The 17839-nt window shown below is 41.6% G+C and overlaps 1 protein-coding gene across 1 annotated transcript in view; it reads right to left on the reverse strand.

Moving 5' to 3' along the window:
• The window catches only part of LOC137504634 (uncharacterized), a 155201-nt gene that overhangs the window by 37121 nt on the left and 100241 nt on the right, over nucleotides 1-17839 (reverse strand). Inside the window, exons 13-15 of the mRNA XM_068233215.1 lie at nucleotides 15093-15242; nucleotides 12494-12654; nucleotides 2561-2737 (exon numbers count right to left, since the gene is read on the reverse strand). Coding sequence (XP_068089316.1) covers nucleotides 2561-2737; nucleotides 12494-12654; nucleotides 15093-15242 — 488 coding nt within the window. The remainder of the gene's footprint in view (nucleotides 1-2560; nucleotides 2738-12493; nucleotides 12655-15092; nucleotides 15243-17839) is intronic.

Raw genomic sequence — 17839 nt, forward strand, 5'->3', positions numbered from 1 at the left:
CAAGTGTGGCTGCAACATGATCTGTGTGCTCTGTGTGCAGTCTGCATAGATAATGATGATGACTGCAGTTTCATTCCTATGAGAGACACTTCCTACAGGCAGCTGCACATCATACCAAAATGAAAGCACACAGATGAAAGGCTGCAGCAGCCTTTCTCATATAGCCTAGATAGCAGCCTAGTCTCATATAGCCTAGACAGCACTCCAGAACAACTCATAACTCGGAAGCAGAAGGGATATGAGCTGATGGCCATACTGGATTTTTCCTGCAGAAATTATGGATAAAAAAACACTAAAAAAGGCACACCAGAGTGGCGAAATTATCAGGTAGAGCATTTATTTTTTACAAGCTATGGACTGATATGTTTATTTTGTGTGAAATGTTTATCTCTGGTTCCCTTTAACCATTACACTATCTAGCCACCACCTGAATGCGACACAAGTTAATGGGAAACTCATGCTCATGGGAACTGTTTATGGAAGCAGTGGCGTAGCTAAGGAGCTGTGGGCCCCGATGCAAGTTTTACAATGGGGCCCCCAAGTACTCTATACATAACAATTGATACGGCGCACCAAAACCTGCCAATGGCAACTACAGTGTCAGAGGTGCAAGAAGGGAATGGGGAACAGTTTGTTAATGATTACTGCTATTCAAAGTATCTCTAGAAGTGATTATTATGAGCATAGGACCAATAGAGAGCTAATACTGTAGTTGAGGGAGGCCCTTTTGGGGCCCCTCTGGCCCAAGGGCCCCGATGCGGTCGCAACCTCTGCAACCCCTATTGCTACGCCCCTGTATGGAAGAAAGGGGCTGCTGTACATGGATGACACACATGGGATACATGTGGAATGGGAGGGGCACTGCAGCACAAGAAAGGGGAGCCACAACATACTTGGCCTAGGGGCATAAAACGTATAAATCTGGCCTTGCTCATTTCCCATCATTGGCCACAGCAATCTAGCAAAGTGGAAAGTTTAGTTGCACTTTGCCATTCAAATGTGTGAATAGTTGTTGAATCTGATAATTTGGTTTGCCAAAACATCCTTAGAACACCCAAAAGACCTCCGGAGACATTGTTCATTGTACGTGATGTGTCAGATCGATGGATGAGCAATTGTTCTGATGTAGTCTACACATGTAGTGATGATGGTAATAAGCTAATAATGATCAAGCAAAATTTCACGTACATTTTCACAATTACACCTATACGTAAAAACAATTTGGGAATTCAATTGATTTCATATAATCATTGATCATTTTGCGTAAATGTTTGCGTAATCTTCGCATCATTTCATGCCAATTTTAGCGGTGAACAACAAAGCGGTCCGCAATAGCGCTAATTACAGTCGGGAATGCGGAAAAAGTTTTTGCCGACAGGCCCAGTCCTGATGGGCCTGTCGGCAAAAACGAAACTAGCTGGCAGCGGGGGACCAGAGGATTAGTGAGTGGCTGCCAGGGCACAGGACTGCTGCAGGGGGCTGATAGAAGCCCCAGGTGAGTAAAACTCATTTTTTTTTCTGTCTTAAGGTTCACTTTAAAGAGAGTAGTGAGTAAAAGTCAAAAAAAAAATTTTTTTCAAAAAAGATCTTGTAGTTTTTTTTTTTTAGAAAATCAATTTTAAAAATGCAAAGGAAAAATGGGTTTTAAACTCAGAAAAATGACAGTTTAAAAACATTTTTCCTTTGCATTTTTAAAATAGATTTTCTCAAAAACTACAAGGTCTTTTTGACTTGTACCCACTATTCTCTTTAACATATGTAGCAATTTTGGTGGCAGTAGGATGTAGGGAGCTTTGCGATTAACTGCTAAAATCAGCAATAATTTATGAGAAAGTTACACAAAAATTGACATGACACTCTGAATGATTATAATTACAGACAACATTAAATACAATTTTCCTCAAATTTTGCATTACAATTTTGCATAGTAGTTGCAAATTTCAATGCAAAATGACATCTATGCAACATTTGTTCTCATCGCCATACACATGCTAATAGAACAATCATTCACCTGACGATGTGATAATTTCTTCTTAACACAATGACTAGTGTTAGTGTTCTGACTTGGCTCACCCTCAAATGCGACCCAAAGACCCATCATTTTTTGCAAACAGAAATAAACTGACTGTTGCTGATGGGTGGTTATTTACGGTAACTATCCACTATCATTGATTTCAGTAATTACATTTCAATATGTTTTTGTCCATTCTTAATGTAAGGAAGAAAAATCGATGGAAAGAGATGGACCAATTATGGAAACTAACAGAAAGAAAGCAACAACAAAAAAATTCCATCATTGGAATTTGAATTGCAAATTCAATAAAGGCCAGTTATGACTCATTCTGCCACTGTTCTTGAAAAGCAAAAGAATCCATGGAATCAGAAGTAAAATTGTATTACCAGTACTTGATTTTAGAAGTATAAAATAAATTCTATTCAGTTAATGACTTTGGTATTCAACCATGACTAATCTTCAGGCGGGACTTTGTACTTTCATCCTTGAGTTTTAGTTGAAAACTCTTCTCCAGGCGTGAGGTGTAACCATTTTAGTATTCCTTACCTCTTGCTGTTTTACCAGATAGGCATCAATTATATTTCTCTGATCGTTCACATCCAGCTTCTGCCTCTGTTTTGTAAATGTCTCTCTCATAAACCTGTAGACCTCCTGAACATTTGCATTCATTTTGTTGTGGACTCCTGGTAGAAGGTCTATTATAGTGGGGAACATGTTGTACAGCTGAAAAGGAAAACAAACAAAAAAAACAACAAAAAAATTGGGATGGTCAGGTCAATGATCAATGAAATGCTGATATTCCAAGTTGATGAAGAATTTTTCAGACTTTTTATTCAAATGCATGCACATGGAAAATGGACTAAATTAATCCCACCTTGCCTTTATTCAATTGGTCCATTTTCAGAATGAATAAATATTTACATAATTTTGACTGATTTTCAGAAAATCAGATTTGTTTCAAGATTTACTGCAGGAAGCTTCCCAACTGGTTCTTTACTCAGCGCTTAGTGTTCCGGGCCTCTTGCTGAATTCCCTTGCAGACTCCTCAAATTCGGTCTTGGCCGTGGGGTATTGGCTCTGAATTTGGGTCTTAAGTGTGGTTGTGTTCTCTGATCCCCGACGTAGATAATGACGTGATCTATCTTTACAGAATAAGGGACCATAATATGCTATATAACAATTACTGTTGCTGATATAATTTCTTTGTAGTACATACAGTATATTTTTTATTTTGCTGGGATCTATTCCTCTCACCTACAAACACTATCTCGTGAAGTAAAGAGAGCTCGACTGTTTTGTTTAGAGTTAGCCCAGTCTGTCTAGTTTCTGTGTATTTTGTTCTGCACAAGATGTTTTTGTGTTATAAACTGGCACATACTGTATGTGGTAAACCTTTGACACATAATGCTGCAAACTACAGAGCTGGGTTGTGCTCAGACTTAAAGAGAAACCATAACCAAGAATTGAACTTCATCCCAATCAGTAGCTGATAGCCCCTTTCCCATGAGAAATCTTTACCTTTTCACAAACGAATCATGCAGGAGGCCCTGTATGGTTGTCATTGCGGTGAACCTCCTCCCATAGTGTGATGTCAGGTCCGTGGTGCTGCCATCACACTATGGGAGCCATTTTGCATTGTTGGAAATAACAGCTGTTTCCAACTGCCAAAAAAAAAGCAAGCAGCATCTCTTTCCACAGACATCACCTGCCGGCAGTAAAAATGTCACCATGTGATAAATGTCAGAATGTAAATTAGGAAGAGGAAAGATTTTACAATGAGCAAACACTGACTAAATCATTTATACATAATTATGGTAAACATGAAGCACTTTTTTCATTACTTTATTTTCACTGCACTTCCTCTTTAACCACTTCCCAACTGAGGGGTTTTACCCCCTGACCACCAGAGCAATTTTCACCTTTCAGCGCTCCTTCCATTCATTCGTCTATAATTTTATCATTACTTATCGCAATGAAATGAACTATATCTTGTTTTTTTCGCCACCAATTAGGCTTTCTTTAGGTGGGACATTATGCCAAGAATAATTTTATTCTAAATGTGTTTTAATGGGAAAATAGGAAAAAATGTGGGAAAAAAATTATTATTTTTCAGTTTCCGGCCTTTATAGTTTTTAAATAATGCATGCTACTGTAATTAAAACCCATTAAATGTATATGCCTATTTATCCCGGTTATAAAACCGTTTAAATTATGTCCCTATCACAATGTTTGCCGCCAATATTTTAGTTGGAAATAAAGGTGCATTTTTTTCAGTTTTGCGTCCATCCCTAATTACAAGCCCATAGTTTATAAAGTAACAGTGTTATACCCTCTTGACATAAATATTTAAAAAGTTCAGTCCCTAAGGTAACTATTTATGTATTTTTTTTAAATTGTAAATTTTTTTTTTTTTTTTAATTACAAAAAAAAAAAATTGGGGAGTGTGGGAGGTAAGGAGTTAATTTTTTGTGTAAAACAAGTTTATTTGTGTGTAAAAAATGGTTAGGATGTAGTTTTACTATTTGGCCACAAGATGGCACCATTACCAATTTGTTTCATACGACCTGCAAGCGTCCTTCTGGACTCTTGCAGGAAGTAGAAAGAGGCTGGGACTTTGTTATTTTTTCACAATGATCGGGCTGCTCAGCCGAGCGGCAGCAGATCATTGCGGGGCTGAGATCAACGAACGGGAATGGATTTTCCCGTTCATTGATCTCCGGGCGAGCGGGCGGCGGCATGTTTACTAGCGGCGGGCGGCGTGTTTACGAGCGGGAGCGCGGACAGCGGCGGGAGTGCGCAGAGTACGGATTTCTCCGTCCCTGGGGGTGAAAGGATGGAAAAAGGGGCGGAGAAATCCGTACGCGCGGGGGTAAAGTGGTTAACATCAGGTGCTCATACTTAAAGCGGTTTAAAACTCTGACAAAATTTTCAACAAAGATGTGTTTTCCTACTTTTTATAACCCATACAATTATAATATTTGCTTTTGTGCACAAGTATTATTAATCATTTAGACATTATAACTTCCCAAAGTTCAGTTAATTTACTTTGAATGCTGCTGATGCATTTTATTCATAACTGTTGTAATTCTGTTGTGAATGCTGCCAGCAGTGATTTCTGACCTGTGTTTCACCTCAGCACTCATCAGCAGCAAGTCCTGCACAGCCAGAGAATGTTTACATAAATGTATCAAGTAAAGAATGTGTACACAAGATAAGATTATAAGCAGTTTGGATGCGGGTTCTCCCTGCAGAAGAAAGAGTCAGCCCTGTGATGTAACCCTTTGAATGCTGGTTTACTAAAAAAAAAAAAAACATTGTGTTAGTATATTATATGCTGTAAATAATCTTTTAGAGCAAAGAAGAAATTCTGGGTTATATTCCGCTTTAAGATTTTCATCTGCCTTTTGATTGTCCCTCTGATTGGTGTTCCTTCAGGAAAACATGAGAACATTTGAGGGAAATTGATTGTGGACAAGCTATGCATGCTTGCTAATACTATATTTCTATGGAGTTATAACCATACACATAGGTCATGCTCCTTACTACCTGTATTTTCCTACTTGGTTGGTGGCAAGGTATTAGTTTGCCAATAGTTACATTACAGCTATCCTAGCACAGACTAGAACATTTTTCTGCCCACAAAACAAATTTGAGGCCTGCATACACATCTATGCCACTGACAGGATGGCAATACGTGGCTTAAAACACCACTATCACTAAAAAAAAAAAAAAAAACTTTTATCCTGTAGTAAAATGCACTATGAATTTAAAGAGACACTGAAGCGAAAAAAAATTATGATATTATGATTTGTATGTGTAGTACAGCTAAGAAATAAAACATTAAGATCAGATACATCAGTCTAATTGTTTCCAGTACAGGAAGAGTTAAGAAACTCCAGTTGTTATCTCTATGCAAACAAGCCATTAAGCTCTACGACTTTCAAAGTCGTGGAGAGGGCTGTTATCTGACTTTTATTATCTCAACTGTTATTGAACAATTTTCTTTTTCTCTGCCAGAGGAAAGGTCATTAGTTCACAGACTGCTCTGAAAGAATCATTTTGAATGCTGAGTGTTGTGTAATCTGCACATATTATAGAATGATGCAATGTTAGAAAAGACACTATATACCTGAAAATAAAAGTATGAGAATATTTCCTTTGCTGCTAATCTTCTAGTAATTAATCATAGTACACAACCAATTCACTATATCATATTTTTTTTTTCGCTTCAGTGTCTCTTTAATGAGTTCTTTGTATGTTGCTGTCACTAAAAAATGTCCCAAGAAAACAGTGTTCCCCATAGACTTTATATCAATTCCACAAAACACTCACTTCTCAAGGGAATTCACTAACTGATAATGTATCAAGCAGTCATAGAAAAAGAAGGTATAGAGATGTTGGCACTGCAGTAAATCCTCTGAAAGGAATGGGAGGAGGGGGAGGGAGGCGGCACTGTCACACACCAGAGGGCACGGATAGTGTGAATCCTCAGCGTGCTCAGGCAGAGTAATGTCTGTATGTAGGAAGAAGAAGAGAAGCGCCGGCACTGCTGTCATTCACTTTTATTCATAACTTCAGCATGTAAAAACTTGCATATGAATATAAAAAGAAGCACATACCTAAAGTGGTGGTGGATGAGGTGCGGAGGGAGAGGAGCCTTATGGCCGTTTCGTGCTATGCGCTTCTACGGAGGCTGCCTCCGTAGAAGCGCGTAGCGCGAAACGGCGTAGGGCTCCTCTCCCTCCGCACCTCATCCACCACCACCTTGGGTATGTGCTTCTTTTTATATTCATATGCAAGTTTTTACATGTATGTCTCACGCTCAATTTATGAATAAAAGTAAATGACAGCAGTGCCGGCGCTTCTGTTCTCCTTCCTACATAATGTATCAAGCAGTAGAAGTTGACAGTACCTGGTAAAGTCCACCTAGTTAGACCCACAAGCTTGGTGAAATGCGTTTGTTGCTCCCCTGATAAAGGTGAACGCCACAACCCTGGGTCAGGGTTTTAACTATTACATAGCAGTAAACAAGCAATTACAAAGTAAGTGCATACATTTTTGCACATTGTAACCCCAGGCCGCATTTACATCACAGGAGCCTGTAGGCATAAATGTCCTTGAATCCTAGACTTTGCCCTCTATGAACCTACAAACACCCGTCAAACTGCACCACAAACCGCACCTCAGTATTAAGTAGCTAGAGATGCCCCCGACTGAAGGGAGAGCTGGCCAATAGAATGACTTGGGTGAGTAAACTCTCATTTACACTCCGCTCGGGACTTTGCATAGGTAAGGGAGGCGGAAGGCACTTGAGGAGAGAAGTGAGCCGCCTTTCCATCATCAGGCACCTGTAGGCACTTGCCTACAATGTCTTATGATAAATCTGGCCCTGTTTAACCCAAGAGCAGTCTGCACTAGATTTTCCTCTGCTCCCCTCTTTAAAAAAGGAACTTCAGCCTACACAAACATTCTGTCATTAAGTTACATTAGTTATGTTAATTAAAATAGATAGGTAATATAATCTCTTACCCATACTGTTTTAAAAGTACAGGTAAATGTTTGTGATTTCATGGGGCAGCCATCTTTTTGGTTGAAGGGAGGTGACAAGGGAGCATACGGCACAGTTCGAACTGTCCTGTGACCTGATCACTCCTCCCAGCTTTTAGGCAATGAGAACAACAACATCAGAAATCCCATCATGCTTTGCACAGCATCAGGGGAAAAATGGCTTGGCAGTTTTCTTTGATGGGGTGGAGCTTAGCTTTTGTGCAGCTGAAAATTAGACTTGGGTAAGAAAAATAAACTTTTGATGCTGTGGAACTGTTAAAGAAACACCAAGCCTTTTCAGTGTTGTGGAGTACATTTTTAATCTGGAGGTTCACTTTAACCAGGAAGTTAGACCGCCTTGTGCCTGGGTTAATGAACAAAGGTTTGTTCTACTAATCTTTTTGGAGTGCGCAACTGGATACAGCAGTCAGATGCGGCACCAACCAAGAATGAGAGGCTCTTCACCATCACCAGGCATGTCACGGTTTGCCAGGAGAGCACCATCAGACATTCTGGGAACCTGAAGGTTAATTTACAGTACAACAGACTTGTACGGAGCAACAAACTCATCTCACTAAGCCAGTGGGTCTAACTAGGCACATTCCACAAGGTGCTGTCACCTCCATCTGCTTAATACATTATTATCAGTGGATTCCCTTGAGAAGTGTTTTGTGGAATTGAAATACAGTATTTACTCCATGACATCACAGGGGGCACTGTTACCAGTTAAATGGGGTGCCTAGGACCAGGATACACTTTTATGGTAGTTATCCTGGTTTCAGCTTTAAAACACTTCCTATATATGTTTCTAGGGGTTTGCAGGGCAGTAGATCACCCGGGGCACAGCAGTAGAAGGGAGGGAGAGCAGCAGCAGGCGAAGGAGGAGGGGCATGCAGAGTGTCCAGTGGGAACAGATAAGATTGCTAACCTTGCCAGAATTCACATGTGACATATGTCCTTCCTGGCATCAGCCTAAGACAGCCGATTGCTTCTGTGCCTCCCAGGAGGACAGTCGTGTCACAAAGCAATGCAAATAGATGGCGTTTTGCTGTCTAAGATTCTCCTAGTGGTGATCGCAGCTGGGAGAATGATGACGAAGCGGAGCTCCGTCACTCAAGTGGAGATGCGCGTGCAATCTCCTGCAAAACCCGGCCCCAGGACTTCACGCCAATTGGCGTGGAGCAGTCAGCAACCAGTTAAAGGACATCTGAGGTGACGTGACATGATGAGATAGACATGTATATGTACAGGGCCAAGCACACAAATAACTAGGCTGTTCCTTTTTTTTTCTTTCTCTGCCTGAAAGAGTTAAACATCAGGTATGCAAGTGACAGTTTCGGTCTGGGTAGGGACCGGGTCGGACTGGGTCAAACTATAGCATAACCCTCACTGATAAGTAATTACAGCCATAAAACACTTTCCTATCAGTAAATGGCTTCTGAGAGCAGAAAAGAGATGAAAGGGTCATAGATTTGAGTTCTGGCATACTTCAATGAATGTGTCATTGAGCAAAAACAATAAAACAGTAAAAACTTAGTAGTAGATTTTAATACTTTAAGAATCTACTTAAAGTAGATTTAAATATAAAATAAAACTGTGGTATATCTAAAAAAAAAGACTTTTTAGGAGAAGGAGGATAGATACAATTATTTTTCTCATCAGTTTATTTTCACCTCTGATGTTCTTTAACCACTTCACCACTGAGGGGTTTTACCCCTTGAGCACCAGAGCAATTTTCACCTTTCAGAGCTCCTTCCATTCATTTGTCTATAACTTTATTATTACTTATCGCAATGAAGTGAACTATATCTTGTTTTTTTTTTTTTTTTTGCCACCAATTAGGCTTTCTTTAGGTGGGACATTATGCCAAGAATTATTTATTCTAAATGTGTTTTAATGGGAAAATAGGAAAAAATGTGGGAAAAAAATCATTATTTTTCAGTTTTCGACCATTATAGTTTTTAAATAATGCATGTTACTGTAATTAAAATCCATGAAATTTATTTGCCCATTTGTCCCGGTTATTACACATTTTAAATTATGTCCCTATCACAATGTTTGGCGCCAATATTTTATTTGGAAATAAAGGTGCATTTTTTTCAGTTTTGCGTCCATCCCTAATTACAAGCCCATAGTTTATAAAGTAACAGTATTGTACCCTCTTGACATAAATATTTAAAGAGTACAGTCCCTAAGGTAACTATTTATGTTTTTTGTTTTTTTTTAATTGTAATTTTTTTTTCTTTTTATTACAAAAAAAAATAAAAAATTGGGGAGTTTATAGTGTAAAAGTATGTATTTGTATATGAAAAATGTTTTGGATGTAGTTTTACTATTTGGCCACAAGATGGCCACAGTAATTTTTTGTTCATGCGACCTGTAAGCGTCGGAATTACGCTTACAGGATGTTCAATGAGGCTGGGAAACTTTTTTTTTTTCACAATGATCGCGCTGCTTCTCATAGAAGTAGCCGATCATTGCTGGGGGCTGAGATGAACGAACAGGAACGTTTTTTCCCGTTCATTGATCTCCAGGCGAGCGGGCAGCGGTGTGTACGAGCGCGAGAGTGCGTGCACCAGTGAGCGGGAGCGTGGACAGCGGCAGTAGTGGCGGGAGGTGCGTATATCTACGCTCCTGGTGGGCAAAGGGTGTAAAAAGGAGCGTAGATATACGCACCGCTGGTGGTAAAGTGATTAAGTAGAAGTAAATTGAGTTAGATGTGGTGCAGAGCTGGTATTTATGTCTTGGTTATTGAATTGTGATTGAAGAATCCACTGATGCGAGTGAACCTGGTATTTACAACTCTCTCACTGTGAAGCACACCAGATCACAGTTTTGTAGGCAACAGAACTAATTTTGATTACACACACAAACACACAAAAAATAAATAAATAAAATACAGCATTAACGACAATTATCAGTGTTATTAAAATATCTGTCTTTCTTTTTAATGTCTAAATGTGCACATGTTTTACAATTGAGACCTGGTTCGGTATAAAGCCTAGTGTTTGCATAGTGTTTCAAACATTTGCTTTCTTTCTACACAGCGGTGTTTGAGCATACGTTGTTTATTCTCTTTCTACACAGCGGTGTTTGAGCATACGTTGTTTATTCTCTTTCTACGCATCGGTGTGATTTGAGCATATGTTGTGCCCTAAGCAATTGCTTTAGGTGTGCTGTGCATAATCCCCTGTGTTTGCTCAAAATGTTATGTTTTGTAAACAAAATGTGCGTCACAAGCACATTGGCATCCGCGCCTGCGCACTGCAATGCTAACACCAAACACTTTAAAATATCTATGTTACTGTTGACTTACATCACTTCTGGGCAACGTGCGTCACCGCAGACGCTGTCCCATAAGGCACTGTTGTCCTAGCGTCAAATTGGATACTTCCGGCTTATCACATCACACCGCATTTGGTATGAAATGTTCCGTAGACTTTCATTGATGTGACATCACACTGCGTTAAAATGTAGTAACACAACACACTGAACACATGGCAGTGTGAACGGGGCTTGAGTGTTAAGAAGGGGGGCAGCATGCTGGCGTAATGGTTAGAGCTCTCGCCTTGCAGCGCTGGGTCCCCAGTTCAATTCGCAGCCTGGTTAACATTTGTATGTTCTCCCCGTGTCTGTGTGGGTTTCCTCCCACATCCCAAAAAACACACAGATAAGTTAATTGACTTCCCTAAAATTGGCCCTAAACTACGATACATACTATGGGAGGGATTAGATTGTGAGCTCCTCTGAGGGACAGTTAGTGACTAGCCTATACTCTGTAAAGCGCTGTGGAAGATGTCTGCGCTATATAAATGCTAAATAATAAGAAGGGGGTGGATGGTGGAGAATTTGCACTTTTGCAGCTTCAACTGCACATTTTGTAAAAAACTATTGGGCCTCATTCACATCCAAAAACTGTGTGCTGTTTTTTTTCCCTACCCACGTTCTGCTGTGCGCTGCGTTTTTGTTACAATCGCTTTTCTATGCATTTTTTCCTGAGCGATTTTTTCATTCACTCCCTGACGCAAGTCAGGAAGTGAACTCTTTGACCCGGAAAAGAACAAATACAAGGGGCTCGATTCACAAAAAGGTGCTAACTCAGTTAGCACGCCCAAAGCTTTTATTGATTGCACACAAAGTTTAGCGCTGCGCGGTGCATGTGAAATGTCGCACCGGGTGCGAGCAAATAGTTGCACCGGGTGCGCCCAAAACGTCGCACCAGGTGCGCCCGAAACCCGGTGTGACGTTTTGCGCGCACCGTGCAGCGCTAAACTAAAACTTTGCACGTCCAAAAGGGCTTTTGGCGTGCTAAGGGGCTTTTAGGCGTGCTAACTAAGTTAACACTCTTTTGTGAATCAAGTCCAATGTATTTATTCTTAAAAAACGTGAACGCAATCGCTGTACAAAGTGATTTTGTGAGCATTTTGCGTTTTTCCTGTACCTTCCATTATAGCAAAAACGCCCCCAAGATGGTACAGGCACCGCTTTGCCGAGCACAAAGCGGGCACAATGTGCTGATATGAACCTTCTCATAGAAGATTCATTGCACAAGCATTTTGTGGGAGATTTTGAAAATCGCCTGCGCTTGAAAAAAGGGCAAAAACGTTGTTAGTGTGACTGATCGAGCCTTACCGCTGTTTTAAAAAAATAAGGCACAGGTTTATAACTTTGAGTATGTTGCCTTACGTCTCTGTTGGTGAAAAAGTTGCAATTTATTTATTTTGCCTATAGTAAGATCGGTTATTTTCCGTTACCCGGGCGCATCCTCTAGGTGACGATAGAACTCCAGCAGAGTTACATCTTTAACTACTATCCATGGTGGCCTGGTGGGGGAATAGTAATTATCGCCACCTAGAGAATGAGCCTGGCTAACGGAAAAGTACAGTAAGATCTTTAATGAACAGTGTGCTAAGAGACAAATGCACAGCTTACCTGGGCCATAGGCTCCCCCAGGAGTCTGACATATTCGTTGATTAAGTGCATGAGCTTCAGTAAGGTGGGGTCATCATAGTCAAACCTTTTGTCCATCAGCATGGAGGCAATTATGTTGGTGACAGCTGCGTTAAGGATGGTCTGATTGTTGAAGGGTTTCCCTTAAAATGGAAAAATAGAATGGGGAGATAAACAATGCTCACAGTAACAGAGGTGTATCTAGAGGGGTGCAGGCATGGCTCATGCCATAGGTGCCACAGCACCATGGGTGCCAAGCTGCTCCTGTGCTGTGTCCCATGCCTGCCCCCTGCTGCACAGCCATGCCTGCTGCTATGCCTCCGCATCACTCAGATTTCAAATCAGATTAATTCTGTTATCTAGCGAACTTGGCTACTTAAAGAGAATCTGTACTCTAAAATTCTTACAATAAAAAGCATACCATTCTATTCATTATGTTCTTCTGGGCCCCTCTTTGCTGTTTCTGCCACTCCCTGCTGCAATCCTGGCTTGTAATTGCCAGTTTTAGGCAGTGTTTACAAACAAAAGACATGGCTGCTAACCCGCATGTGATAGGCTGAGAGAAGCTCAGTCTGTGACTCACACAGAGCCTGTAGGGGGCATGGAGAGGGTGTGTATAGCTTCTATCCTATCACAAGCAGAGCAGCACATTCTTGCCTGAGTGCCTGAGCCCGACAAAGTCGTCAGAGGAAAGAAGATTAGATTATATAACAGAGATAATACAGCCACTGTGCCACTAGGAAAGGCTGCAGTAAGACAGACCACATTAGAACAGATATAGGAACTTATAGGATAGAAGAAATAAGGCTGACAATTTTGTTACAGAGTCTCTTTAATTTATATATGTAGGGTGCACTTGGCTTAGTGTTAGAAAACAGGACAGAGAGAGAATAAGAAGTAACTCCAAAAAAGCAATGTCAGCAATATCCTGAGCCAAAAAACACAGGCAACCATGTATGTGAGAAAGACATGTACGTGAGAAAGGATGCTGTTTTAGAGGGGAAGGGCGCTCTGATGGGGGGAAGGGGGGCGTATTTTCAGTGTTTGCCATAGGCTCTATATTACCCAGGTTCGCCCCTGCACAGTAACCAAAACATCTACAAACAAAATGTCAAATGTGTACTGGACTTGTAAGAGAGACAAAAAATGTCAACAAAGGGAAGTTTGAAACCACAGTAGGGCTGATATTGTAAGAACCAAAGCTGCCTAATACATGGGCAAAACTATGAATCATGGGACCCCTCAGCAAAGCTTTTATGTGCTCCCCCAATGTCCACGCCCTTTTCCTTGCCTACCTCTGTTGACCCTCACAGCCTGGAGGACAATCTCACAAGGGGTCATAAGACAAGTGTGGCCATCATAATCTTCACACCCATAACAAGTGTAGCCACAAAAGCACCTGATCTGAAGGATGTACCCCTTTATCAGAGGAAGTAAAGTAGTAGATGGGGCCGCCTTACAGCTCTGGGCCCCCTGCAGTCATGGGGCTGCTCGCTGTAGTTATGCCCTAGCCAATATCTTGTCTACTCCAACAGTATAAGACCAGCAGTGGTGCTCGCAGTGGGTCCGGTGGGTGGCACTGATGGGAGGTGTCGGGGAGCTGGGGTGAACATTGGGTAAGTGGTTGGGATCCTGCAGGCTGTAGCCATGGATGTCAGGTGCGCACATCTGCCGGGAAGCAAGGTAGCACTGCCGTGGTGCTGAAGGACAGCTCCATGGCACAAATGCCTTACTTTCCATCGCACCAGACAGTGGAGCATCGCTCATACGAATAGCTAATGTTTTGTCTTTATGCTCGGACATCACTCAGGTGAAGCCGGCAAATGAATCTGCCAGTAAATCCTGTGCAATAGGAGGTGATGAGAAGATTGCACATTTTGAGCTTCTTATCACCGCAAATTGCATTTGAACCCGCCCTCTAACAATGCCTAATCCCCCCCACACCCACCCACACACACACTGACGACTAAACCTTAAAATACCCACCAAAGATGCCTAACCTTAAGAAACCCCCCACTGACACCTAACCCTTAGACCCCTCCCCATACACACACACGCTGTTGTCTAACCTAAAAGGGAACCTAAACGGAGAAGGATATGGATTTTGCCTTTTAAAATAATACCAGTTGCCTGAATCGTCTGCTGATCCTGTGTCTCTAATACTTTTAGCCACAGCCCATGAACAAGCATGCAGATCAGGTGCTCTGACTAAAGTCAGACTGGATTAGCTGCATGCTTGTTTCAGGGTGTGATTCAGCCACTATTGCAACCACAGAGATCAGCTGGACTGCCAGGCAACTGGTATTGTTTAACAGGAAACATCCATATCACTCTCAGTTAAGGTTCCCTTTAAAATACCCCTCCAGTGATGTCTAACCTTGAGAACCCCCCACAGCGAAGCCTAACCTTAAAACTCATCCCTGCATCTCCTGCTTCTGAAGAAGAGACCTGGAAAACCTTGACTAAAAAAACGCCAAAAACTTCTGGCAAGAGAGAGAGAATGGTAGAGGACAAAATAAAACTTAAAAACATTTTCAGTGATTCATAGTTGTTGAAATGGAATAAAAGCATAGCCACTTACCTCTGTAGGATCTTAATGTCTGAACTAGACACTCAGCTTCCTCAATAACCTTGTCCTCTAGGGCTTTTCTCCCCATCCCATAATCTCGTAGGGCTGATATAGTGAATTTTCTCATGGCCTTCCAGCTCTCACCACTGGAGAGGACAATACCTGAACAGAATGAATTCACATCAGACTAAAGTGTCAACCTGCCTAAAACAATCAATGAATTTAACACTTTCAATAAATGGCGTAGCTAAGGAGCCATGGACCCCACTGTGAGTTTACATTGGGCCCTCTCAAGCACTCAAAATACACACGATAGATAGGTGACAGATAAACCTGCCAATGATGGCTGCAGTATCAAAGAGGCATTTGTGTGGGAAAGTGGAAGGGAGAGTTTGTTTATGATTACAACTATTTGAAGCACACAAAGAGTTGCTGATCATTATGAGCACTGTACCAGTGAAAAGCTAATACAGTAGATGTGGGCTTTGCAATCAACCCCAAAATTTGTTCTCATAGACTTCAATTTTTGAATTTTCACAGAATACTGTGTAAAATGATGCAATTTTGTGAAATAATTTACACAAACATGGTCAATACCATTATTTGGTATGCAGCATGTGTGTTGCAACAATCTTAAAGGGATCCTGAGCAGTGGGGTAAATTTAACATTAGTATTCACCTGGGGCTTCCTCCAGGCCACCGTAGGCTGCGAGGTCCCCTGGCGTCCTCCGGACTCCGTTCTGGGTCCCTCCATTACCGGCGACACTCCCCCAGAGTGTCGGGCCTTGGCTTCCTGATCGGGGACGCGCCTCATCATCACGCCGGGTGCTATGAGTCATTGCGGTGGCCGGCCATCACAATGATGCGTAGCGGCCAGCGTGATGACGTGGAGCGTCACTGATCAGGAAGCCAGGGCATGACACTGCCATATCCATGCCAGTGTTTAGGGTGGACTTAAAAATAGAGTAATGTGTTCTGCATGATGAACCACACCCTTCCTGATTCATTCCATCACTTAATTTGAGTTGTGCCAAAAATGTGTGAGGAATGCAGCTCTTGAGGACTGGAGTTGGACATCTCTGGACAGTAGTCAAACTCCAGCGCTGATGTTGCCCACACATGATAGCCCCGAGTTTGGTCTGTCTGTGGTAGCACCCAAATCTGATTAAATGTCTTTTTTATGCATCGCATTCTGCTGTCATTAAATGTATGTATGTCAGGATCAATAGTGGCAACATGCAGTGGTGCTCGGATGCCCCCCAATCACGGATTCAACCTATTCGGCCGAGGTTGAAAGAAAAATCCGGAAATTTCATGATTTATTTCCGGATTTGAAACGGACTCACGAATTCGACCCGGATTTTTTCTGTGAATAAGGCAATCACGGAAATTCACGGCCGTGATCACGGAAAAACGTTTTAGCTAATAGCAAGGCCCCCATACATGCTACAATCCCCCAAATTGCATGGATTATAAAGGTGATAAGGGGCCACAACTTAAAAATAAATTTCAAAAAGAACTTTTAGTTTTTGAGAAAAACTGGAAAATGGAAAAATATTCTGTTATTATCACCCGCCGACTTCTTAACATATCTGGGAAATTTGGTGTTTCTACAATGTAAGGGGACTTTGCTATTAACCGCTAAAGTCGGCGGGTGATAATCACAGAATTTTTTTTCCTGTGATTGTGTTCCGAATATTTTCAATCTCGGAATTCCCGTGGCCAATTTCCGTGATCCAGAATCGATCACAGATTCGGATGTCGAGTACTGAAAAAGTGCTTGTGAATCGCCGCTATTCCGTCATCACGGAAATGATCTGCCCACCACTGGCAACATATCAACAAAATGTATTTATTTATTTTTTTAAAAAACCTTGTAGCTTGTAGGAAATAGTTTTCAAAAATGTTGCTGAAAGAATTGCAGTTTAAACCCATTGCCATGTTGGATTGCTCCTGCTTTGGTCCCATTCATTTTCTTCAAGTTCAGTTTCAAACACTTTATTGCCATTGTGTAACACAACAAAATTAATTTTCACAACATTCTTTAAAGTGTACGCAAGTTGAACCTCGGGTCAAACACTTACTTAAAGAGACTCTGAAGAGAACCTAAATTCATGTTTTTAACTTCTATTTATGTTAAGCACTATAGTTTGTGCTAAAACACTGCATCCCTGCGGCAAAACGAAGGGTTTATAACCCCCAAATCCCATGTGCAAAATCCACGACTTTCTTGGACGTGGATTTTGCTGCTCATGGAGGCAGAGCTTTGAGCTGCAGCTCTGCCTCCATTTGTGTCAATCTGCCCGCAGATCTCCGCCTCTCCCCACCCCTCTCAGTGAAGGAAGATTGAGAGGAGTGGGGAGAGGTGGCTATCAGCAGGGATTGATGCGCGAAGAGGCAGAGCTACAGCCCTAAACTCTGCCTCAAGCAGGAAGTGCTCCTCGCAATTAGACAAGGGGATTTGGGGGGTATAAACCCCTCATTTTGCTCCTGGGATGCAGCGGTTTAGCTATAAGTAGCTATAGTGCTTTACATAAATAGAAGTTAAAATTGCGGATTTAGACACACTTCATAGTCAGAACCCGAGGTGTGTTTAAAGAATGTTATCTGCATACAGAGGCTGGATCTGCCTATACAGCCCAGCCTCTGTTGCTATCCCAAACCCCACTAAGGTCCCCCTGCACTCTGCAATCCCCCATAAATCACTGCCCTGCTGTGAGGCTGTGTTTACATCTGTAGTGTCAGTCTCAGCTGCTCCT

The sequence above is a fragment of the Hyperolius riggenbachi genome, chromosome 4, assembly GCF_040937935.1.
Source record: "Hyperolius riggenbachi isolate aHypRig1 chromosome 4, aHypRig1.pri, whole genome shotgun sequence".
NCBI classification, from domain to species: Eukaryota; Metazoa; Chordata; class Amphibia; order Anura; family Hyperoliidae; genus Hyperolius; species Hyperolius riggenbachi.